The sequence below is a fragment of the Octopus sinensis genome, linkage group LG25 (assembly GCF_006345805.1).
Source record: "Octopus sinensis linkage group LG25, ASM634580v1, whole genome shotgun sequence".
In the NCBI taxonomy this organism is placed as follows: Eukaryota; Metazoa; Mollusca; class Cephalopoda; order Octopoda; family Octopodidae; genus Octopus; species Octopus sinensis.
The window spans coordinates 14,335,647-14,362,248 of record NC_043021.1 but is presented as its reverse complement, the minus strand read 5'-3'; the positions used below and the strand labels follow the sequence as shown (position 1 = coordinate 14,362,248).

Here is a 26,602-nt window from a genome sequence, read left to right as displayed (position 1 = left end):
GGCTTAAAAATTAGATACTGGGGTTCAATTTGTTCGACTCGGTACTTCAAGACTGTAGGTGCTCCAGCATGACCGCAATCCATGTAAAACATCAAAAAAATATAACATTATTTAGCAATGTTTACCAAGTCGAGGCTCAGCTATTAAAATATACTTCGTCATTTAATGTTGGTTAATTATATATAAACACTCCCCCCCCCTAGTAATTATACTTTTGTAACGTCTCACGAGGTTGTGTTTGTGTGTGTATACGCGCACACACCTTCATGTTTGCCAGGAAATTGCTGACAGTGATTTCGAAGTTTGTTTACCAGCCGTCATTAGTCACGTTGTAGAGACATGTGTTCGTTTGTGTGTGTGTGTGTGTGTGTATGTGCGTGCGTGAGACAGTGAAATGGAAGAATTTCCAGAAAGACGCTGTGCTTAACTAGATGCGATGTGTGCTTTTTGTTAAATGGATGCTAAAATAAAATACGGATATAGGATTTAGGAAGGTTAATGAAAGAGGAATTCTATGGATATATAGATCAAGGGGGAGTTATTGAACAGGGGGATATTGGAAAAAGTAAAATAAAAGCTAATAGCAAGAGTCGTTGAATAATTGGTTTATGTAGTATCAAGGTGTTGAAAGTGAGAAAATGGTTTGAGGATGATGTTTTGAAGAATTCCTAACAAATCTACACACACATACCAAGGGGTGCTGAAAATATGCTGGCTTTGGGTTATAAGAAAATACAGGAGGACCAGTTATGATTTTATTCAACATATTCCCCTTCTTAGATTCACAAATTTATTGCAGAAGTCCTTCAGTTTTTCTAAGTCCTGTAAAAGATCGCGGAAGGTTGGGCCTCCTCCAACTTGGCCTTTCGCGACACTCTTAAAGTCAGGAACTTTTCAGCAACCCCCTTATGTGTGTTTGTGAGAAAGAGATTTTTTTTTTATATATAATGCGGGCATGACTGTATGGTTGGAAAACTCGCTATGCAAACGCGCCGTTTGTAGTTCAGTCCCCACTACGCAGCACCTATAACCCCAAACCGATCAAAGCTTTCCGAATGAATTTTGTGGACGGAAAACTGAACGAACGAGCCTTAGGAAACTTTAGTCCTTCATACACAGTTTGATCTTCAATAAACACTGTATGTTATATACTAAGCTGGCAGACACGTTAGCGCGCCGGGCGAAATGCTTAGCGGTATTTCGTCTGTCGTTACGTTCTAAGTTCAAATTCCGCCGAGGTCAACTTTGCCTTTCATCCTTTCGGGGTCGATAAAGTACCAGTTTCGCACTGGGGGGCGATATAATCGACTCAATCCCTTCGTCTATCCTTGTTTGTCCCCTCTATGTTTAGCCCCTTGTGGGCAGTAAAGAAATATATATACTAAGCTGCCCGTAACTTGGAGGGTAAATAACGACCTCTCTGCTTGCCTAGCTATCCGCATCTGACATCTGCGGCTGGTGTTTCATAATTGTTGCTGCCGTCAGTCTAGCTGTCTGGCTCATTTTCGTGTATATAAATAAACTTTACCTGCCAATGAAGATTTCCTTTCAGCACTCTATGGTTTGTGTGTATGTGCGTGCGTGTGTATAGTCCATTGTGTCGCTTACATATAATTTATGCCCTTTATTCTACGCTTTCATCAATCTCCTCTTGACGGATTCTATTTGTTTTTACTGTACATTAATCTATCTCCTTCTAGTCTTGTTGTTTTAAGAAGCACAGGCTGTTTATGATGCAATGCCCTTAAAAGGTTCAGTTGTATATATATATATATAATGGGGGAGTGGTTACGCACTTGGGGAACAATTCTTTTCACCTACATTTTTTTTTCTTTTCTTTCTCTCTTTCTGAGGAGGAACTTGATACTTTTGTGTGTGTGTGTAGATTTTATATATGATATTATAGTGAGGAGTGAGACAGATAGATCTCGCCTTGTTGCTCGTTTGAAATGATTATTTATATATATATATATATATGACCATACTTCTCATATTCTTAGGTAGCATAAGTACAGGCCCACACACACACACACACATTGTCTAGATGTCCAAAAGAATGTTTGCTTGCGTGCATATACAAGCGTGTTTAGACATGCATCCACACACATAAGCATTAAGTCATATCATACACATACGCGCGCTCATGTGTCCGTACACACACACACACAACAGTGGAAGTTTATATATGACGGCATTTAGGTTTCCCACATTAAAACAAGTCCGCACTTCCGTCGTCCATAACCTCCCTTTCTCCCTTCAACCTCTGGTTCCCCCTCCCCACCAGTCATATCTCTTATTCTTTCTTTCTCCTTCCCTCCTCCCTCAATTAGCCACTACCCTTTCTATTTCTTACCCTCTGTTCCTACCTCCTCCTCTCCGTTCCCATTTTCCCACGAGCCTGTTTAAGACTCTTATTTTGGTTAATTATTCAGGTGATCAACGTGATCACCTGAATAATTAAGTCAGGCTTTTGGGTCTTCTTACTCAATTTCTTTTCACGATGCAAATTTGCTATGGGCTCGGCTGTACCGGCCAGCTATCTCATACACATACATAGCAATCAAACACACCTTATATTCACCTGCCCTATTATTATTATTATTATTATTGAGGAGAGAGATGGAATCACTCGGTGAGAATGTCTTTGATCAGGGCCGACTTGGAGCCGAGGAAGCCTTACGTGGCTATTCAATCTCAGTTCAGAGGACAGGTCGAATAATGTCCTGAATGACAATGCACAACGACTGGATGATTTTGACTCGATCACCTTCGAACTCGGGACGAAACAGTATTTGAGGCGAGGATTTATTTAAAGTGTGTTCATAAAAATACACATACAGATAACCGGCTTGAATGTCATATATAGCCTTCTCTCCTCACCTCCTTCACTAGCTGGGACACCAGTTTATCTCTGGTGATGATATGATAGAAGATCCGAGATGGCTAGCAGATTTTGAATTTATAATCTATATTAGTAGTTCAATACCTACATTGTCCTACATTTACACACACTTATGTAAATTCCGGATTTGACGGTTTTGTTAAGGCGCATTTTTTAAAAAAATGTCCTAGATAAATCAATCAGCCTTCGTTATATAAAACATATGGTTATGGTTCAACTTATAAAGCGAGGGATCAACGTGCATATATTTCCATTTGTATTACGTTATCGTTACTCATCCAACGAAGTGTTTAGCAAAAGTCTGGCTCTGTTATAAATTTCATTTTTGTCTCAAAGGTCTGTCATAATTGTGAGTATATACGTGTGTGCACATTATATATATATATATATATATATATATATATATATATATATATATACACACGTGTGTGTGTAATTGTGTATATAAGCATTTCATGCAAACCCTTAATGTATTATTGAATCGGGACCTTTTGTTTTTTTAAGTACTTTGTAAAGGGTGTAAATCAGCTGGCGTATTTCATTTACACTTTTCTCTTGCAATCGATAACGTCCTCGATCGGTTATCGAACATGTGATTGTAAACTAGACTCTGATCGTCTCCTAAGAGCTTACAGCTAAATTCATACATTAACACGCATGTCTGGTTTTATAGATTCTCTTTCAGTCCTGATCGATCATCACCGTACCGTGTTTTTGTTTTATACTTCACACACACACACATCTCAGAACTACCATTGTTCAAGGTGTAATTTGAAGGTTTAGCTGCCTTTACTAAGTCGAGAAGAAACCTTATAACAGATCCCCTCTGCTAACTCGTTATATGTACAATACAAAGGAAAAAAGGGATTATGCCACACCTCCGAATCTACGTTAAGCTTATATTAATTCTTGGTCTCTTAAGTGTGACCTATTTCGAGTGCATTCAATGGAGACTTCACTATCTATCACCCTGTAACCACTAACCTCTTTCCCTCTATTCTACCCTTGTCTATTCCGTCCGTACATTCTACGATATCTCGACTGCTTCATAAACAAACATCGCTTCTTATGTTATCTTCTTCGAAAGGGGATGATAATTCATCGCCACTCCGTCTCCGTCAGCATGAAGCTACCAGGGCGATACTTGTAGAGAGAGATGTAATGGCTATGAAGATAGTGATGATGGGTTATATAGTAGCCGTGATTATCGAACAATTAACGTAGATAATTGTTCTAATTCTCGAACCCTTTCGCTTGAAGGGATATGATATAGATAGATAGATATGCGATTAAGGTATTATCCCTAGCCAACGTATAACAAAACTTATTCACATTCTCATTTTAAAAAAAAATGTAATACATTGGATAATGTGGTCTTAAATTTAGTCTACGGTCACGGTTGGATCGTCTTTGATCGTGGCTCAGTTGGGTCAGAGCTGTCCTGGGGCTAAACAGCAACAGCGTGATTAGAATCTAAATATTGTGATGTCAGTTGTGTTCGGGTTTCTTCATTTTTAAATATATTTAAAATTTAACGGCTATACTGCTGCCACGTGTAGAAGGAACACTAGGACAAAACGGAAATAAATTGTCCGAAGGCACAAATAATTTGAGGATTACCCACACACGTCATTATATATATATATATATATATATATAATGTGTGTGTAGGGTCCCATATAACCGATTATACTTTAGAATGCTGTTGTGAATCATATGACTTAGAAATGAAAATGTGGTTTCGAGCGCCACTGCCCTAGATAAAACGCATGCCTTATTTAGTACTACTAGCGTGTGACACTAGACTTTCTGTTCGTTTGTTTACAGTACTATCTCCGCCGCGAAGGCGTGTGGTAGACGCGCAACCATCTAGAAATAGTACCCAAATCTCCCTCAAATCACACACTACGGCCCGGAAGTAAAATGGAAAGTCATGACGTTTCACGGGTGTAATTCCTTTGGATTTCTGTCAGTGAGGTTAACTTGGGTACAACAGGAACTGTGTGTGTAACACTCCTAAGGAAAAAAAAAAAAAAATACCACACCTAAAGTTCGCTTACGTAATAACAACCTTATTAGTAATCAATCTCTACTTTCCATTGAATTGGTCACAAAATATACCAGTGAATTTCCATTCAGTTACATCGTTTTGGTCCTGGTCTTTTAAATTGCGACAGTTCAATTGTTGTTCATTTAACCCTCCACACCGCCCTTACAGTCTATAAAATTTAGGGAAACATTTTAAAAGGGAAGAATGTTAGAAAATAAATTCGTTCCTCTTTGATTCCTGTAGCAGAGGCGGTAGAGCATTGGATTAAAATGCTTTTAAGTTATTTAAAAAACCACAAAGGTCGATAAAATATCGGCTAAATACTGTAAATGATATCATTTGATTTATGCTTCCCCAATATTCGAGGCCTTGTGCTTATGATGTTAAAAATCGATTATTAAAAGAGTGATGTGGCGGTATTTACGCTATTTAACAGACTCGATTTTATGGAATCTTGCTGAGGACCAACATTGCCTTTTTTAGAATCAATACCCTATTTTGTCAACCCTGTAAAGCTGAAAGACCCTGTTGTACATTCTAAGGTCAATAAAGTCGAGTGTCGTTCAAGCTTTTGTTTTTTTTCTGTCTTGTTAGTCGACTCTCGTAAATTTTTTAACCTTGTGAGTTTCGGTACATGTTTGAAATTATTTTGAAATTCCGATTATTTATCAGCAGACTCAATCGCAGAATCGATGGCAGCGTGCCAGGCGAAAAGCTCTGCTTTATTTACTTTCCTTTTTACGTAATGCGTTCTGAAGATGAAGATCGACTTTGCTGTTCATCTTTGAGATCGACAAAATAGATATACCAACAGAAGGCCTAGTATTCCCATTCCTCAAACCTCTCTTAGAGGCAGTACCTTGAAATAATTTTTTTTCTCTTTGTTTCCCTTAGGTGAAGTTTCGCGAAGGGGCTGGGTTGAAATTATTTGTAATACAGAGATTTGGAAACAAAAATTAAACAAAACAAAAACACATCAGCAACAATTGAGTGATTCTCAACTAGAAATCCATATGGCCCTTGCGGGGTAGGGTCCATGTAAATTTTTTTTTTAATCATACGCAATAAATTGGTTCTACAGGACACGAAATATTTTAATTTTTTTTTTAATGCAGTTCCTAATTATATTCAATTATAAAAATATAATAGGAATTTTTATGAAAGTACAGTAGCATCAAATAGAAATCGCAGAAATCCATAGGCAAAAAGTGGTTCAGACAGAATCCCTTGTCTAATTGGTGCCTACTAATTGTTATATATCAGGGCTATTGCTCTGTCTTTCCTCTGCCACTCTACTCAGACTCTTCAACAATTACAACCCGAACAGGAGGAAAGAGGATTAGAGTCAGCCGTCACCTCCCCCCATCTCTCTCTGAAACTGTCACCATTCCCCCCACCCCCATTATGTAGTTGAGTTGTATAACAAGTGCTATATAAGACATGGTTGTCAGTTGTCTGTTTGAAGGTAGAGTATTGACCTAGTTTCAATATCTAGTTGGAACAGCAGTGTAGCAGTCCCCTTTACCCTTGTACAAACTTTTCATTCTTTATTTTCATTTTATTTTTTGCTAAACAATGTAAATCTTCGGGACTGAAGTGAGGAGAGGGTTACTTATTCCATTTAACTATTCAAATGTGTGTTTACATGTAACCCCTCCCTGCTCTGGGTTATGTGCAACAGAAGCCCTATTAGTTTAAAGTAGCTATCTGTGTATCAAACTTAATGCAAATATACCAGAGAAAGGTATATTTTCAATATAAATATCCCAACAAAAGGATATGTGTTGGCTGGGTGGTTTTTTTTTTAAAGCTCTCAGCAGAGAAGTGCAGTATCCCTAATTATTTACTGGGCTTGTGGGGTTGGTGTGAGGGAAGGGATTATCCTCAGTCCAAGGAGCTGACCTGAATGCTTTGCTTTCAACTGGAGTCAACTGTGCAAAAACTCACTGAGAGCACATGATGATATTAATGGATGGCAGATTGTCTTCCACCCTAGATTACAGAGAATCAGTAGAGCATCACTGAATACCTTATGGTTATAGGTTACTTCTTTTTACATTTTTAGTTTAAATCCTGCTCTGTCGAACTTTGCCTTGCAACCTTCTGAGGTTGATAAAATAAGGTAGTGATCAAGCATGGTTCCCTATGTGACTTCAGGTTCAGTCTCCCTGCATGTCACCTTGGGCAGGTGTCTTTTATTATGAGCCCCAGGCCAACTAAAGCTTTGTGAGTGGATTTGATAGACAGAAACTGAAAGACTGTTTTGTGTGTGTCTGGATCTGTGATTGCTTGTATAGAATGGTGGGGGCAATGTTGTTGTTAGTTTCTCCTGTCAAAATAACTATTCCTGTTACCAAATCAAATCCACAAACCACCAAGCCTTTTGGCCAAAGCTTCTATCTACTTTTCAAAGTGGGAAATGACCCAGACAAATCTACCCTTGGTTAACACCACCCAGGTAACTTCACCCATGTGTGTGTGTATTTAACTCAAGCCCTGCAAGCTAACAATTGCTGAAACAATTTTACAGTTTGCATTGCTTCTAATTGTGAATTTATACCCAATCCTGTTGGACCAACTGACAGCTAAATGAACTCGGACATGGGAAAGTCAATTCCATTGAATAAAATAATATTCACTTTTTTGTGCCAGAAAGCCCCTCCCCCTTTTTTTTATACATATATGGACCAGTTGCTATACTCATACATCCTAGGCCACATAAACAAAAAGGTCATTTGATTGATGACAAAGACTTTTACTTATATGCTTAGTCATAGATTAACTGTTTCCTTGAAGAAGTCTTGTTCAGATTCTCTCTACGTCTTGTACTACTACAATGACTTTCACTTATGAGAGTGAACTTATCTATTTACCTATTTACCATCTCTTCCCTCTTCACCCAACTCTCTTCTTAGACTGTATTTGATGGCATATAAAATGCACTTTTATTTTCCAATGCACAGTCTCAAAAAAAAAATCACCCTGGATCCTATATGCAAAGTTAGACCCCCACCCCAATAAGCTTTAATGCATTAAAATCTTTTCCTGAATATGTGTTGCAGAAATTGGGGTGCATCTGTTATTTCCTTAAGCTCCATACCCCATGTTAAAACATTTGTGTCCAACCATTCTTCTTCTGCAAGGCTGAAAATCTTTCTACCTCTGCATGTCCAGCAGAAAGCCAAACCAAAGATCAGCTACATTTAGCCCCCAACAATATGGAGCATAAAATTCAATAAGGGAATAAGGGCTACTACTACTCCTCTGTCTAATAAATACTTGTTCTAAATCTCACTTCACCCCTGCTCTCCTTGTTTTTCAAAAGCTTAGTATTGTGGTTGAGGTGTTTGTTGTGATGGTGTTTCGTAAATTTTGTAGAGCCCCACTGTAATCATTGGATTATTTTAACGCATTTAATGTCATTCCTGTTCTTTCTTTCCAACATCTCACACTGCTCAAACTGAGGGATCCTCTGCGATTGCCCAGTCTGTTAGAGAGAGAAGCTAAATCTTCAGATTATCAGAAATGTCCATTTTCCATGTTGGCATGGATTGGACAATTTGGCAAGATCTAGCAAGTCTCAGCTGTGCCAAACTCCAATGTCATTTTTGGCATGGTTTCTACAGCTGGATGCCCTTCCTAATACCAATCACTTTCCATGGTGTACTGGTTGCTAGTTTAAATACTATCAGCATTTCTGGCCACCATGTATGCTGCAAGACAAAAGAAAAAAAAGGAAAAATTAGTTAATGAAATCTTTGATGTACAAGATATAAAAAAAAGACTGGCTGATCATGGAGTAACTGGACTAGAACACCTTTCACCACAGGTCTGTTGGATTGATTGACTAGGGTTAAAACAATGACTCTCATAGAATGTACACATGCACACACACACTTCCCCCTACACTTTATATACATTCGTGCACACATCACACATTTTGTCTCTCCAAAGGGAAGCTCCAAAAACGTAGTTTCCAATTTGAGCTCAAGGCCTGCAATTTTGGGAAGTGAGTCGGTCAGTGTCATTGTTGCCAGTATTTGACTGGTGCCTTATTTTATTGACCCCCAAAAGGATGAAAATATAATAGTTTCAAATTTAAACACAAGACCAAGATCAATTACTTGGCCCCCGATATTTGACTGGTACTCTTTTATCAGCCTAAGAGGGACGAAAGGTAAAGTTTGATCCCTGTAGGATTTGAACTCGGAATGTAAGGAAGTGGAGCAAATACTGCTAGGCATTTTGTCCGGCGATCTAGTAATTCTGCCAAAGAAAACCATAACACTTACAATCGGTGAGTTTGCAACTTTACTTACCAACGTGGCATTAATTTAGTTTGAACTAAATTAATGGTACTAATAACAAATATACACACCTACCTCACACACACACAAGACCCACAGCAATCAATGTAATAACCTGAAAACTGATGTTGGCTCTCTCTTTCTCTTATATATATATATATATATATAATGAATGACTAATGATTTTATTTTTAACTAATAAACAGTAATTAGACATAATCTTCTGCGTTTTTGTCCTAATTAGAGCAGTGTTTATGTACTATATTGCCATGGCAATCTAGCGGCATTCATTATTGTGGTAATGATGTTTTGACTTCAATTCTCTCGCTCCTAATGAATGGCAGCACATATTCAGCGTGGGAGAGGTAGTGTGAGATCCTATAACATACCTTTCCCCTGGATGATACTTGATAATGTTTAAACTTTGGCTCAAGGCCATACACACATATATACATACATACATATATATATATATATATATACACATAGATACATACATACATACATACACACTTCTGGTTTTATGGGAAATAAGATTGTAATGTCATAATTATTTTTCTTTTGTTTAGGATTTGAAACTTAATTGCATTACTCAGCTTATTAGGTATATTATTTCCTGTCCTGCAGAGATTCCCCAGTCACCAGTTCTGGTCAAGTAGATTGGTTCTCAAATGCATTCAAGCCATGACCAGCCTATTTCTTGTTCTTATACCAAGAGAACTTACCACATTGTACATTGTTCAATGTATAAGATGGCAGGGTGTGATTTGAGGGCAATTTGGCTGCTATTTGTTGCAGGTTGAGTGATCACTGAGAGACTATTATCCTGGCAATAGTTGTTGTTGCTACACCATAAGCAGAAAAAATATTTGTTAAATTAGGGTTTTTTTTTATTGTAAGGGGAGAGTTGTAGTCAAGTTGGGATCTTTGAACCTTGGGAAGGGCAACATTAATCTTGGAGGATTTCAACTGAAACAAGGGATGAATGTGAATGCTGTATAATGTATGAAGTCCTATAGTTTTTGTCATTGGAGAAGTATCCCATTTCAGTCCTTGGACTGTGGCCATGCTGTGACATGGGTATGTAAAGAATGAGTGAATAAATGGCAGTTATGCTTTTCTCAAGAGCAATTAGGGAGGTAATCATTTTGAAATATCCATCCCCAGAAAATTGAACCTAGAATTTCTATTCACCAATGGCCTAGCATTGCTGCAAATGTCATATGGTCCATTTGTACTAGGTGAGGGTCTATAGCTAATTAAATGAATACCTAATTATCACAAATTCCATTTATAAAGAGTAGGGTTACAGTGTGTTGAATGAACCCCCCTAATATCACAGCACACACCCTTCTTGAGAAAAATAACAGGCAACCAAGAAATTGGTGATATAAATTTCCATCAATACTGAGCACCCTATTATTGAGCTGAGTGGTTTCATCATTGTATGTATGTCATCTGTTGTGGTCCCATTTTGTTGCTTTTTAGTTACTTACACTGTACCTTGTAAGCTCATTGTTGTTTAGCCAAATTAAACCTTATCCTCATGAAACAAAGCCCCTGTGACCACCTTGTATATTTATGGTTGGATTTGACTGGCTGTTTTGAGCAAGTCTAGGGACCATATATAAAAGGTGTGTTATAAATGACCCAGGATTTGATCAGTCAGTTCTATGAAAATGAAATGTCCTATGACTGATGTTTACCATTTAATATCAAGTTAGTAATAGGCAAAGATGGTTGATATGAACTGACCAAAACATATGACTGATACTTGTATTGACCAATTTGACAGGGATGAAACTAGAGAATTGCACCTCACAACATTCCTGATGCCAGGTGCCCAATATTGGTCTTCATCTAACCCTAGTCTGTAGCCTTGTCAAAGAGATGAGTTGTGGGGTAACTGCATCTGACAGATAGCTACATTTTCTCACTGTCCATCAGTCTTTGCAGACTCGGCTCATGCCTGCACATTATCAGCTGCAGCATACCAACACCCGCTGTGCAGAGTGTCACCAACACCCGCATCTTCTGATTAGTTGAATGTGAACCTTCTACAAGATGCCAAAGAACTGATGATGCTTCAGCTTAATTATCATAAAACTGGAGTAATGTCAGGTAGCAGTGATGACAGCAATGTTTGCACTTGCCACCTCAGCTGGCCATTCAGGGTTAGCTTCCTCTCAGCCTGTTTCTGGGTGAGGCTGACCACCATAGTCTGTTACCAGTTGTAATAGATATTTGTCAAAAGAGGAGCAAACAAATTTGGAACGTGTCTGTAAATCTCATGGAGTAGAACATCCAAACCAGGCAATTTATCCCTTGCATAACTCCTTCCTCACTGCTGATAATTTTTCTGCAGCTGTTATTGGCTTTTCACAACATTTCACCTTTTCTGCCAAGAGTCTCTGTAGTCTTTTGAGGTCAGCACTAAAGTCCACAATCTCTGGGCTACCACTACTTACAAACAGTGCGACAAAGTCACTGCTGTAAAAACCTCACACCCGTCTGGAATTGGTATACACAACTGAGCCAGTATGAAATTTAAAGTAGCCATCTATGTATCATACTCAATGTACACACACTGTATACATACCAGTTATTGCAGCATTTGTTCTGGGATAACCCCTATTATGGACATCATGCATTTAAAACAATATTTGAGGGAGACAAGAATTTGTCTCAGACTGGCGCCAAGTATACACCATTGAAAAGGCGCAAAAAGACAAGAGTATCTGATGCTTCCACTCATCACTGCTGGGATGAATTTTCATTCTGTTCTGATATTCATTTTTAACACAGCACATCCATAACAGATGTTATCTCAGAACATATACCTCAGTAACAGGCCTATCAACATTGTGTATGCATTAAGTATAATACTTATATTGGCTATTGGAATTGGTTAATTTGTATCTTGTCATGGTCCATCAAAGATGTAATTGTAGATGTGTTACTACATCACATCTCTACTTTTGAGCCCATCAAATGTTTTAGGCATACTTCTGCTTAAGCACATGGGCTTCAATTTCTGACAATGCTGGTGTGAAAGGTCAAGTGCCACTTTCATTGCCATTTTCACTGCTAATACAATGATGGTGATATATTTTTATAACCACTTTTAAATCTGATAATTGGTCTTCATCTTTAATTTGTTTTTCATTGCTAATTCATACTCAGAACTTAAATGAATGAAACTGACATTGAATATTTGCAGTAATGTGTGTGTGTGTGTGTGTGTGTGTGTGTGTGTGTGTGTGTGTGTGTGTGTGAACACAGGCATGATTGTTTGGTTAAGTTCATTTCTGAATTATGTAATTTTGAGGTTAGTATTTGGTAGATGAAAACTTGAAGCTTGTGGGTGTGGGGATGCAAAACCGACCCTTCAAATTGCAAGCACAGTTCATCCAGTTTTTGTCCAGCCAGTTTCACTTGGGTAGACTTGAGGTCATAGTACGAGATGCTTATGCAAGGTACCATGCAGTGGGTTGAACTTGGACCTTCTATAATTGCAAAACAAGTTTCTTAGGCATTGTTCATCCTTGCCTCCATTCAGTTTACAAAGAGGCAGACGAGCTAGCAAAGACATGAGGTTCATGAGGTCCTTTCAGTTGTGACAAGGACCTGGCTACCTATCTAGTCCTGGTGCCATGAAAAATACATCCAGTACATGCAGTAAAGTGGTTAATGTTCGAAAGGGCAACCAGCCATAGAAACTAAAGCTAAGATGAAGTGTGCAATGAGGTCTCTCCTGATCTGTTCAGATGAGCACACCTGTCCAATCTATTCCATGGATATAAAACCAGATAAAACTTTGTGTGTACTGTGTAGGATAACTAAAGCATGATATAAATATCAGATGAGTGGAGTGCCTCTAGTGTTGAAAGTTATCTATAAAAATTGTCCTTGTTGAGTTATGGAGGATCTCTCTCTTTCTCTCTCTCCCCTTGGCTGTGTGATTAAAAAGGTCCCTTCAGAACCTTACAGTTTAGTTCTTTTTAACTGCATGGATACTGAAGGCCAGTGCCTTCCAATGCAGGCCACAGGTTGCCAGTGTCTTGTGAATAAAATTTGGTAGATGGTTACTGGAAGAAGCCTGTTGTGTGTGTGTGTGTGTGTGTGTGTCTATGCTTGCATATGTCTCTGTTCCCTTGTCTTGGCATTTACACGCTAATTGTAAACCGGTTGCCATCCTAAAAAAAGAAAGTGTCATTTATTTTACAATCCGTCCACAAAAGCATGTTCAACTATTTAGCTATTCACTGAAGGACAAAGGGAAATATTACCTTACATACAGGCGAGGGTTGGCAACAGGAAGAGCATCCAATCCTAAAAAAAAAAAAAGACTACTTCAGCAACAATTGTTAATGTTTGGAAAAACAAACCTAACAAAATTGCATTACCAACTGTAGTAATCCCCTGCCATATCGCGGTTTATTATTTAACCCTTTCGTTACTGTATTTATTTTGAGATGCTCTGTTTTTCTCTCAATTATTTTAAATACAACTAAGAATTTTGGAAAATAACTTAGTTATCATTAAGTTAGTGTTAGGAACATTGTGATTAACGTTTGATGAAAGATTTTAATTCAAACTTATGAAAATATGACATTTGTACTACAGAGCCAGAGCCAGTTTCAGCCGGGTTGGTAACAAAAGGGTTAAGCTCATGTTGGTTCCTCCATGGTGTTGTCTTGCATTTATAATACAATATATACATACAAATTATAAAAATAATTTTTAAAAAACGTACAGTGCAGTACTTTTTTTATTTCGCAGATTTTCACCTATCGCAGGGGTGAGGTTGTAACGTAACACTTGTGATAGTCAAGGGATTACTAATCTTTCTCTTTTGTATATCTTATAGAATTTATACACATACGTACACGCACGCATAATAAAAATCTGTGTGGATGAGTGTATATCATTTATTCTCTTTTGTTAATCGCAATATCTGTTTTGTATGGATATGTTAGTAGTACAATAGAAATGTATACACTGTATTTGATGGTATATAAGACGCACTTCTTTTCCAAACAAAAGAATGTCTCCAAAAAATATCATGCAGAGTCCTAAATCTGAAGTTGCTTTAAATATCACATTGCTTTAATGCACGAAAAAGACTTTTTTATCCTGTCTATGCTCTGCAGAAATTGGGTTGCATCTTTCTATGCCATCAAATACGATTTGTTATATGATTTTTATGTCTTGTTTTGTTGTCTCTTCAAACTGTTTTCTAATATTGGTTTTTTGTTTTTTCTCTTTCCAGAACTGCCGGCTGAGGAAGGTAGGTTGACTCGGTTTCTTCCTTCCATTTACTCCATTCTTCCATCCTTCATGCTGTTGTTCTCAACATCTTTCTGTTTCACTTAACTTCGGCAAATGATCGATTGAGACGGTTTGACAGCTTTTATTTGCAATGTATTTTTCACAGTTGGACAAAGAAAAACAAAACATTTTTCTTTTTGTTTTTGTTTGCTTTTATTAGTTAAAAGATGGAATTAAGTCTTAATGCCAAGAATAGATCGCAAATGAATCAAAAGACCAAACTTTCAGTAATATAACAATGTCGTTAATAATAATAGTTCTAATATGGTAATAATAATAATAATAATAATAATAATAATAATTACAAATGTTGGCACAAGGCCAGCAATTTTAAGGGAGTAAGTCTATTGATACCAGTACTTGACTGGTACTTATTTTATTGACCCCCCCCTTCAAGATGAAAGGCAAAGTTAACATAAAGAAAGGTTGACCATAGAACTAAAAGAAATGTCGCTAAACATTGTTCAAAATGTTAATAATTCTGCCAGCTTGCCACCTAACTATAATAATATAATTCTAATATAATGTAGGGCTGGTTTGGTGAATTGCTGGTCAACTTGTGACCTCATGTGGAGTTGCCTAGTGTAGTGATGGTCTCTTTGCAATATCACATGCAGCACCAGTCTAGTGCAGTAGTGGTCAACTTCCCACATCACATATAGGGCTGGTTTGGTGATGGTCATCTTGATGAAGTGATGGTCATCTTGCTACATCACATGTAGCACTGCCTTGGTACAATAGTTAACTATTGGTTCTGCTTTTGTGTACCATGTCAACCTGTTACAGGAAAATGAGATTTTTTTTGTTTTGCACCCAGCTACCTACCATATTTCAGGATCTTAAATCAATTGTGGCTTATTTATATATTTTTAATTATTAAACAAAAACTGTGGGTAGCTTTGTTGAAGTGAGCAACAGCTGGGAATATTCAAGTCTGAAATTTCTACGTGTGATGATAAATAATGGAGAGTAAAAAAAAACAAAAAAAAAAAAAAAAAAAAGTCTTTGTTCTTTTCGGTCTTCCTCAAAAGCTGTCCACAACTCTTTCACCACTATTTGAAAAAGGGCCATGCTATGCCCACATAGTTTTTAAAAATAAAGGCCATTGTATTTTGCTTTTCTCCTGTTTGAACAATGCATTTGAAATTATATGGTTTGAAATTGGATTTAAATCTGGATTATATAAGTATGTTACTGAGAGTTTACTGCTAAATGGCATGCCTTGTGTTATAAATAGCATTGTTGGTTAGTCATATGACCCTTTGGGAGAGAAGGGACCAGAAGCCAATGGAGTAATAGATAATTGCTATGTAGTGTCTGCTAAAACAGTCAGTTGAGGGTCCAATCTTTCCTCCCTCTTGTTTTTCTCCCCGTCTTGGGGTACCTTTTGCAAGCCATTGGACCAAGTTGTCAATTGCTTCTTCAAGGTGATGTGGAACCAGAAGCCAATGGAGTAATAGATAGTTGCTATGTAGTGTCTGCTAAAACAGCCAGTTGAGGGTCCAATCTTTCCTCCCTCTTGTTTCTCTCCCCGTCTTGGGGTACCTTTTGCAAGCCATTGGACCAGGTTCTCAATTGCTTCTTCCCACAAGTCTCAAAGATCACAGAATCATGACTACTGCCTTTCCTTCTCTGAATTAAACCATTCTCAACTGAACTCTGCCATTTAACCCTAACTGTGCATGCTAAAGAAACACTTGTCAGTTATTCAGTGCTCCCACTGTTTGACATTGAACAACTCTGTCTTATGGCAGCTACTTTCAGGAACCCAAGTGGTGAATTGTAACCTGTTCTGTGGTTTTCTCACCAAGCTCTACATCCTTTGTCAATAATAACTTGGTGAAAGATACTCCACATACATACAGGTTTGTGTATATACATGTGCATGTATGTCTGTATTTACATGCATTGTTATATATAGGTATTACATCATATGTTCATGCATATATGTATATATGACAAGAAGTTAGCACTAAGCAATTTCATAGCTAGCCACTCACACCCAAGCTGCCGTGCAGTGGGATTGAACTTGGAACCATGTGGTTGTAAATTAAACTTGCTAACCCCATAGTCATCCCTGCAACACTTCAATCCTTACATTTCTGGTTGAGAGATATTTTTCCATTTTGCCATCCCCCATTTTTTTTTTTTTTTTTTTTTAATGAATTAAAAATTCACAAGCAAGCTGTGCATTTAAATCTTGGATTATTCTCAAAATAGATTAAGAGAGATTTAGTAAAAAAATTAAGTTGCTGCAAGTTGGACAGCTAAAATTCATCGAACCTGGGACTTGTCCATTGCTGGATTATGGTAAAATACTGAAAATAAAGACTGATCCTGAAGGGGAGCCCTTATGTAAACCTACCCTTGTCATCTAATTCCACACACACACGCTAACTATATATATATATATATATATATATATATATATATCGTCATCATCGTTTAACGTCCGCTTTCCATGCTAGCATGGGTTGGACGATTTTGTCTGAGGGCTGGTGAACCAGATGGTTGCACCAGTCTCCAATCTTGATTTGGCAGAGTTTCTACAGCTGGATGCCCTTCCTAATGCCAACCACTCCGAATCCTTTTACACATGCCACCAGCACAGGTGCCAGTAAGGTGACGTTGGTAATGATCATGCTCAAATGGTGCCCTTTTATGTATATATATGTGTGTATATATATATATATATATATATATATATATATATATATATACACACACACACACTTTAGCAAACCTAAAACAAAGTTTAATACAACTAAATGCTTCCATTATAGCATACATACCGTGTCATGAGCTCCAGGACTCATAAGGTAGGAGTTTAACCTGGTTTCTGTAGAATGTGACAGATTACAACAATCCCCTGGACGGGGTGCCAGTCCATTGCAGTGTTAACTTCCCAGTGATTACTGCAACAAATTTGTGGCTGAGCGGACCAGATTTATGTAAAATGAGTCCGGGTGGTCTAAGAATTGAAATCGTAGTCTTATGATCAGTTTAGTCTAAAACAAATGACTGCAGGTTCAAAACATACTAGGCCATGCAGTACCAGATTGAAAGGGTCTAACTTGTATTTTAATATAACTGAACAAGAAGGCCATACATAGATTTGATAAATTTTATTGTCAGTCTTCATCATCATCTTTTAATGCCCATGTTCCATCTTGGCATGGACCAGTTGGTTTTTGGCAGAGTCCAATAGGCTCAAGGGCTGCATCATGCTCCCGTGTCTGTTTGACATGTTTTTTACAATTCAATGCCCTTCCTTATGCTAACCCCTGTACAGTGTGTACTAGGTACTTTTTCCATGACCCCAGCATTAATGCAATCACCATGCAGCTTGCAAGACTATGAACTTTGAGTGGAGAGGGAGAACTTTGAAGTAGGAGAATAAGGAGTGGAGAATAGTAAATTGTGTGGAAAAGGGCCAGAGCAGAACAGATTTCTTGCTGTAGAAGAGTGACATAACTGTTCTCATTTTAGAAGAGAGGGTGGTGGGGGTAGAGATGAAAAATTTTATAAGTGATGATGAGGTGATCCTTTAAAATGTGGGGAAGTCAGATGTTAGAACCAGGGTCAGTGGTCTGGAGCTGGTTGGTGCCTTTAATAGGGTTAATGCTTAGTCTGCCAGCACTACAAGTAGTCATCCTCCACTAGCACCATGATCCACCAGATTATTGGATTAGCACAGGAACTTGGTGACCAAGGATGGGGTAATTTTTATTTGTTTATTTTATCTATTGGGTCAGTCAGTCGATGATGTAGTGGTTCCTAAACATTTCAGTATTTAATTTTGTACACAGTTACTTTATATGCTGCTGTTGTTTTGCCCAAAGTCAACTCTGATCAAGCAGGCCTATGATCAAAAAGCAGTCCTGCTGTGACCATCCTGTCATTTTTGAATATACAACAACTACACCTCTCTAACATATGTTTATTTTCAAGATAGTAAGTCATGATTTAAAGGTGGTTTGGCTGTTATTTCTAGCAGGTCGCGGGACTATGTTTTGGCTTCCTTCATCGGCTCGTAGTCTTTATGGTCAGCAACAGTGATAACATTGGTCAAATGTCACTGTCTTTATTGTATTGCTGTTTCATTCTTCCGGTTCATAGAAGTTGATCTCTTGCAAGAAGTCAAGCAGAAATGTCAGTATTACTAGCGTTCCTACGCTAACAGTGGCTTTCCTTTTCCTTCTCTTATTATATCCCCCCCTCTCTCACTCTCTCTCCTCCCATTCATAATGAAATGGAATAAAAAAAAGAAGAAAAAGGCCAAATGAATAAATGTATCCTGTGGCATTTAAAAATATTTAAGTATTATTAGTATCATATATTATCTTTTAGATGGTTGTTTGATATGGTTTGATTCCACTCCACTCCTAATGTTTGCCTGACTTCATATTCTAGCAATTATTAAAAGAAGTGGGAGGGATGATAATGAGATGGGGTAACTTTAACCATGTGAAATATTGGACGGGGGGAATTTCTGGACGTCATCGCCCGCAATTCAGTTGAAGTGTATTGATGACCCAGACAGGCAGCATTTCTGTCTTGAATGCAAGGTTACCGAGTTTGAAGGTTGGCTGAGATGTGTACACAATGTCATCAGTATTTCTCTGGTATTTACCGAATCAACAAGGAGGCTACATTAGGTCATTCAACCTGCAAGAAATAACTGCCTAACCTCCCTCAAATCACTCTCAGCATCTTACAAAAAATTAAAAACAGTATATCGATGAATGCGTTATCTAGCAATGTCTTGCAAAGAATTCTTTTATAGGGACAAGGCTTGAAATTTGGGGGATTACATTGACCCCAGTGCTCAACTAGTATTTATTTTATCAACCCTAAAGGAAAAAAGGCAAGGTTGACCTTGGTGGAATTGGAGCTCAAAATGCTTAGCAGCATTTTGTCCAGCATGCTAGCAGATTCTGTCAGCTTGCTTAAGGCTGCGAGCCAGCAGATTTGTTAGCGTGATGGATGAAATGCTTGGCTGTATTTTGCCCATCATTACATTCTGAGTTCAAATTCTGCCGAGGTCGGCTTTGCTTTCCGTCCTTTTGGGGGTCGATTAAATGAGTACCAGTTACGCACTGAGGTCGATGTAATTGGCTTCCCCCAAATTTGAGGTTTTGTGCTTCCAGTAGAAAGGATTCTGTCAGCTTGCTGCCTTAAATAATGCCTTCTATTTTCCTATCTACTGTAGGCACAAGGCCTGAAATTTGGTGGGGAAGGGATAAGTCAATTACAAAACTCCTAATGTGCAACTGAGGCTTATTTCATCGACTGCAAGAGGATGGGAGGTAAAGTTGGCTGCAGAGGAATTTGTATTTGGAACATAAAAGACTGACAAATTACCCTATGTATATATTTTGTCCAGTATGCTAATGATTCTGCCAGCTCACACACTACCTGCAAAACAATAATCCTTTCTACTAAAGGTACAAGGCTTGAAATTTTAGGGGAGGGGAGCCAGTCGATTACATCAACCCCCAGTGTTTCATTGGTACTTAATTTATCAACCCCCAAAGGATGAATTGTTTTCAATCCTAGTTCTACTGAATGAGACAACCTGTGAGATGACTAAACACAAACAATTCTTTTATTGGAACTGGAAGAATGAAAAGCAAAGTTGACTCTGGTGCAATTTGAACTCGGAATGTAAAGACTTGTAACTAAAATCCAGTGTGGCATTTTGTCCAGCTCTCAACCTGTATTGCTAATCCAAAGACTATGGAGTTTGGTATAGTCAGTGGAACCAATCTTTGCTATATTATTACTATTTTATGACACTCACCTGTACTCTCGAGGGCTCAAAGATTAAAACCATTCTAATGGGGTTTTGAACTCAAGGAATAGAGAATGGGGTCCAAGCTAAATACTGGGTTCTCTTAATAACAACTCACTACGATTATTTTATCAACCCTGAAAGGGTGAAAGGAAGAGCCAACCATGGGTGGAATTAGAACTCTAGTGAAAAACTGGAAGAAATGCCACTAAGCATTTTGTTTGCTGCACTAACAATTCTGCCAGCTTGCTGCCTTAATAATGATAATAATAATCCTTTCTATTAAAGGCACATGGTTTGAAATTTGGCAGGAGGGGACTAGTCAATTACATTGAAACCCCCAGTGTTTCACGGGTACTTAATTTACTGACCTCAGTAGAATTTGAACTCAGAATATAGCAATGAGTAAAATACCACTAAGCATTTTGTCCAATGTGCTAACAATTTTTCCAGCTCATCACCTTAATAATAATGATAAGAGCACAAACCTCTACCAAAGCAACACCAACATCCTCTCAATGATTAGCCAGAGATGATTTTATAAAATGAGAATATCTGAAATACTCGACTGCTCTTACAAATGAGAATACTAAAAATGAACCTGGCCACTCTCAAAAATTAAGTTAAAAAAAAAAAAAGAAAAGGAAATGCAATTCAGAATTGTCCAATACCAGATCGATCCCCAAATCTAATAAGTTTTTGCCAGTTACAAGATCAAACATCTCGGAAAGTTTCAACCAAATCCATCCAGCAGTTCTTGAGATACCTTGTCCCCGCACAAACAAACAGTGGAAAACCCTAATAAGTAGGACCCTAAAGTACCTGACTGGTACTTTATTTTCCTCAACGAGGATTGAACTCGGAACTTAGAACTGTCACTGTATACTTCGAGACAGCTCATCCAATGTCCCAACTTTCAATTTTACTCGTTACCCTGTTAACGATGAAAATACTTAATGGTTTCTGCCTTAGGCCAGAGCTTTGGTGTGGTGTGAGGGTACAGTTGACTAAAGTAAAAATCCAAGCCCTCTCCTCACTCTGTTTAGTACTTCACTATCTTATTGACCCAGGAGGGCTGATAAGTGTAAGCTTTGGTGTAATTTGAACTTGAGATGTTTAGAAATATAGTTATATATTGCTGCTTCAATGGACTTGTTTTATTTCTGTCATTACATCACAGCATAATGGCTTCTTCGTTGTGATGATGATGATGATGATAGTGCTTTTTTTTTTATCTGCATGTCAGATAAAATATTGAAATAGTAAAGAAAATAAGGACTTGCATATACCATTGGGATACCCTGCTCACCCATCGAAAATATGGGTGAGCAGGGTATCCCGGCCAGGTCTGGTCAGCATTTGTGAGAGATGCAGCATTGAAGATGAATGAAGCCAGCTCAACCCACCCCGGGTGAATGCTGTCTCAAGACAAGAGAAGACCATCGAAAATATTATTTTGTATTTTTTAATTTTTGTTATTGCTGGTTTTTTAAATTTTAATCATATTTTCTCTTTCTTTTAATCCAATAGGTAAACCTCTTTGGGAACTCATTTTGGAGCAATTTGATGACTTGCTAGTAAAAATTCTGTTGCTAGCTGCTTGCATCTCCTTCGTAAGTATCTTTTCTTTTTCCCTCTCTTTCATTCCATCTTCACTGAAATGTGTGTGTGCACATACATGCTTTGCCCTTATTCTCTCTTTGTCCACCTCGTACCTTGAGGCCATGCTCTGGTATGTCATCACTCTCCTTTCTCTATTTTCTTTTGGGCTGCTCATGTATCTCCCCTACAGCAAGACACATGTTCCTATCCCTTTTTCTTCAGCCTCTCTACTCCTGATACAGAGCCACCTCCCATAATACTTCAGTCTGTGAAGGGGTCATGCCTTGCAAGTTAATGACCCCACAAGTAATCCATTACTCAGTTTAGTGCCACCCCTAGGCAATTCTTTGAGTCTTTTTTTTTTTGTGAAGATCACAGAGAGGCCCTGACATAAAAAAAGGGGTTGTGGGTAGTGCCCCTTTCTCAAAGGAGTAAAAAGAAAAAATAGTTTCTTCTGTGTCACTATTTTCCAATTTTCAAAAGAATAATAAAATCAGAAGTCTAGAATGTTTGTGTCCATAGTCAGATTTCTGTGGTTGGGGTAGGTGGTGTGGAGACATCAACATGAAGATGAGACAAGTCTCTCAATCTGCTAGAAATAGCTGCAAAATCATCTGCAAATAACAAGCTTTATATATATATATATATATATATATATATATATATATATATATATATATATATAATGGGAGGTCTGATGATTACTCAACTGGCTAAAACTTCAAAGTCACTGTCAAATTTTGTGTTTAAGAATAAATTTGTACTCTACAAAACTATCAAGTAAACCACCAGATTAATGTATATATATATATATATATATTGAAAAAGGGTTGAAAATGCATTAAATTTGTGTTTAAATAAAAAGCCCTATTTTTTAACATAGGAGGTAAATATGTTTATATATCTATATAGAAATATTTACCTTGTATATTAAGAAAAATAAAACCCGTTTCATTTACATATTCCCAATCCTTTCTCATCAAATATATATATTTATATATTGGCCAGGGGTCATGAATGACCATGGGATTTCACCTAGAAAGTTCCTCCTCTGAGGCACAAGTCCTGGTAAAGTTGTTTATGGAAGACCAGCAGTCTCCCTTGCATACCAGTCTCCCCTCTCCATGCCACCAATGTTATCCAAGGGAAAGGCAAAGGGGCCGATACAGCTTGGCACCAGTGACGTCACAACTCATTTCTACAGTTGAGTGAACTGGAGCAATGTGAAATAAAATTGTCATGCTCAACACACAACCCAGTCCGAGAATTGAACTCACTACAGGGCTCACTGTACCTGGCAAAGATAAGGTGGTCATGGTTGCAATGTATTTGCAATAATAGGCTGGTTGGATCAGTGCTGACCTGAGATTAAATAACAGTGAAGGAGACGTTAGATAATTTAGTCATAGATAAATTAGAGGAAGGACAAGCTGGCCATGGTTGGAATGCCTTTGATTACAAATCTGTTTGATCAGTTCCTGACATGAAGCGAAACACCAAGATGTATCATATGGCAGTCATTTTCACTCGCAGAATCAATTGCTCTGTTACAATCTGATCAAAAGTTTGCATGTTTACAGCCCTTCGATTACCTTTTTTCTTTCTTTTTTTAACCCTTTCGTTTCATTGCTATCTTAGCGACCTTTGAATCCATGCTACTTCTGACCTTCATAGCATGTGTATGTGTGTGTGTAAGAGAGAGAGAGAGAGAGCAGCTTGAAAATAAGAACAAAAATCCAGTGCAAGCCAAAACAAGATGTAAATTTTATCTTTATTTCTTAATTTGTTTTAAAAATATAAAACCACAATTACTGAAATGTTATTAATTACATAATTATAATCATTGAAATTTTGTCTTCTCTTTATCTCTTTTCCCCCTCTTCTTTCTCTTTATTTGTGTGTGCTGCATGGGCACACTCTTTTAGACAGCTCTGTATGAATGTCTATGTATGTCTTTGTATATGTATATAGGCATATAATGTGTGTGTATGTGTATAAATAATGTGTATATGTGTAAAAGATCTGGTATGAAAGAACTGCTGGCTGTTTGTATTCCTTTGCACGGGAGTCAGCAGCTGGTGTATGTGTGCATGTGTGTGTGGATGGATGGATATACTTGTATGGGTAATGTGTGTGTGTGTGGTGGCAGTGGGGGGGCCTCTTGATGTGTTTCTCTGCTCTGAAAGATGGTGTAAGATGATAACTCAAGTGCTACATTCTCTTGTTACATAGAACATATTCTTGCTATTCTAGATGCTGCTTACAACACCACTCTATTGCCAACCATTTTACATTCTTTCCCAATGATGAATCTCTTATGTACACTGAGGTTGATTGCTTCTAACGTACATACAGAGATAAGCTTACATATATATGAACATATCCATGCATGGCTACATACGCATGTGTGTATATATATATATATATATATATATATATATATGTATATATATGTATGTATATATCCCTCACAGTTTACACAATTTATATAGTTAATTCCTAAGTGATTAATCCTACATCTGTATTAAATATCATCTAAGGTGTATATGTGTGTATGATTAACTTGCATTTACCAGAGCTTGTATTGATTCAAGTTAGTATCATCACAGGTTCAATTCTTGCTCAGAGACCTTATTTTTGGACTTAAATTTTCTCTTTCGTTAATGGCTTTTATCTCTTCCAGTATGCCCCCTTGAAGTATCTGTGTGTGTGTGTGTTTGTAATGTTTATATGCTGTTGTTTCTTACCTGTGCTGGTTCAGGAGAAAGGTCTGTTGTGGTTGAATAGCCTTGTGGATTTAACCTCTGGGATGGCATGGGGACAGTGGCAAAAGTATGTGGCAGTATTATATAAATCTGAGTAAGATGGTTTTTGTTGAACAGCGAAAGTTTGGTCCAGCTCATTGCTGGTCTGTGAGACTGAGATCACCAACAAAACCTTGAGGAACAGCCTGTTGCTTGTCACCTCCTCTTATCTCAGTAGCAGTCTAGTTGCAACCATTATCAAGGCAATGCCCCAGCATGGCCATAGTCTAATGACTGAAACACATAAAAAGTAAGATATGCTGGATCTGGGAGGCATGGTGTGGTAGCCAGGGAAAGTTATATATTCACTCTTGTTTATGGCTTAAGGAGAGGAAGAAGGATAGGGTCTCTAAGACTGGTTGATTATCAGAAGACTCTGATCTAGACTGAATTGTTGAAATGGTAGATTCTGCTAAAGTCATCCAAGAGCCATGTGCTATTGTTTATCCCTTGCTTATCCTTGTTTCTGCAAACCATTCTTAGTTTTTGTAATATGTTGACCACCCCAGGTTTTATTCAAATATCTTTAATCTAAGAACTATATTATCTGGTACCCTTTTTATGAAAAAGCATGGGATTTGAAGGAGATGAGAGATTTGATTGGTATTTCTAGCTGGTCAAGTGGCTGTGGGTCTTGTAGGCTATTCTGGGTTTGTTTGGCTCAGGGCATATGTATAGCATCTTGAATAATTATTAATTGAAGTATCGGGTCTGGGCAGTATTTGAAACATGACCCATCAGTTTCTATTGAGCACATTATCTTAATTCAGAGTTGTTCTTTGTAATGTCATTTGAGAAAGAAAAAATTAAAGTTTCAGAATAGATGTCTCTACCTTAATGGGAGCGAAAAATATGGAATCGTAATGTTTATTGTATGAAATACAAGAATACTAAAAATATAAAGAAAAAAAACTGAAGTTGGGGGTTGGGACTAGCTCTTTCCCTTTCTCATGCAGGATAGGGCATTTCTTTCAGAAGTTTTGAAATGTATTAAACACAACCATTATTGTTTAGTTTTGGGTCAGTTCTGGCAAACAGACATCTGAGTTGTGATCATCTCCTCTTTGTTAATCTCTTAATCTCTTGTACAATGGTATTATGGTATTCAGTTTGTTTTTAACCCTTTAGCGTTCAGATTACTCTGTCAAATGTAATACTTATTTATCCACACTGTTTTGAATTAATTGTGTATTATCTTGTAGCTTTGAGATTTCGATAATACGATTGTATACTTTTAGAATGAACTTTTAGGGTAGGTGTAAGAGGCCAGATCTGGTTAGTTTCAACATAAAACAGAGGGAATATTTTGGCCGGATATGGCTAGTTTAAATGCTAAAGGGTTAAGACAATAGTTGGCCTGTTTGACTGCGGTTTCTAACAAGTTGGTCAAGTGCATTGACAGTTCTTTAATGGGACCTCATTCATGTACCATATTGATTGGTGAAGTAAATTATAATTCAATCACTGGATATTGAGTATTGGTGTACTAAATCAGTATTAATGCACTAGAACTGGTTTTTCTTTTTGTTTGTTTGTTGGGTTTTTTTTTGTTTTGTTCTCTATTTTCTGGTGGTATTAATGGTATGTTTAACACTTAGGTGGAGGTATTGCTGGTAAAGGTAGGCAGATAGATAGCTCACTTGCTAGTTAGTTAGGTAGCTAGCCATAAAAGTCACTGCTGAGACTAGTATGCTGCTGAAGTATTCTATACTAGCTGTTTTGGCTCAGGCCCAAACTAATAAGTCGGTGTGTGCAGTTATAAAGAAAGAAAATCTTAGAGAAACAGAATTTGTGGAAGTGGTTGTGGTGGTG

General features: G+C 37.6%; 1 protein-coding gene across 2 annotated transcripts in view; it reads left to right on the top strand.

Annotated features, from left to right (window-relative positions):
* LOC115224251 (sarcoplasmic/endoplasmic reticulum calcium ATPase 1) overlaps positions 1 to 26,602 on the top strand; it is a 129,149-nt gene that overhangs the window by 14,853 nt on the left and 87,694 nt on the right. For both annotated transcript variants that reach the window (XM_029795055.2, XM_029795056.2), the window contains exons 2-3: positions 14,532 to 14,549; positions 21,915 to 21,997. In XM_029795055.2, coding sequence (XP_029650915.1) covers positions 14,532 to 14,549; positions 21,915 to 21,997 — 101 coding nt within the window. The remainder of the gene's footprint in view (positions 1 to 14,531; positions 14,550 to 21,914; positions 21,998 to 26,602) is intronic.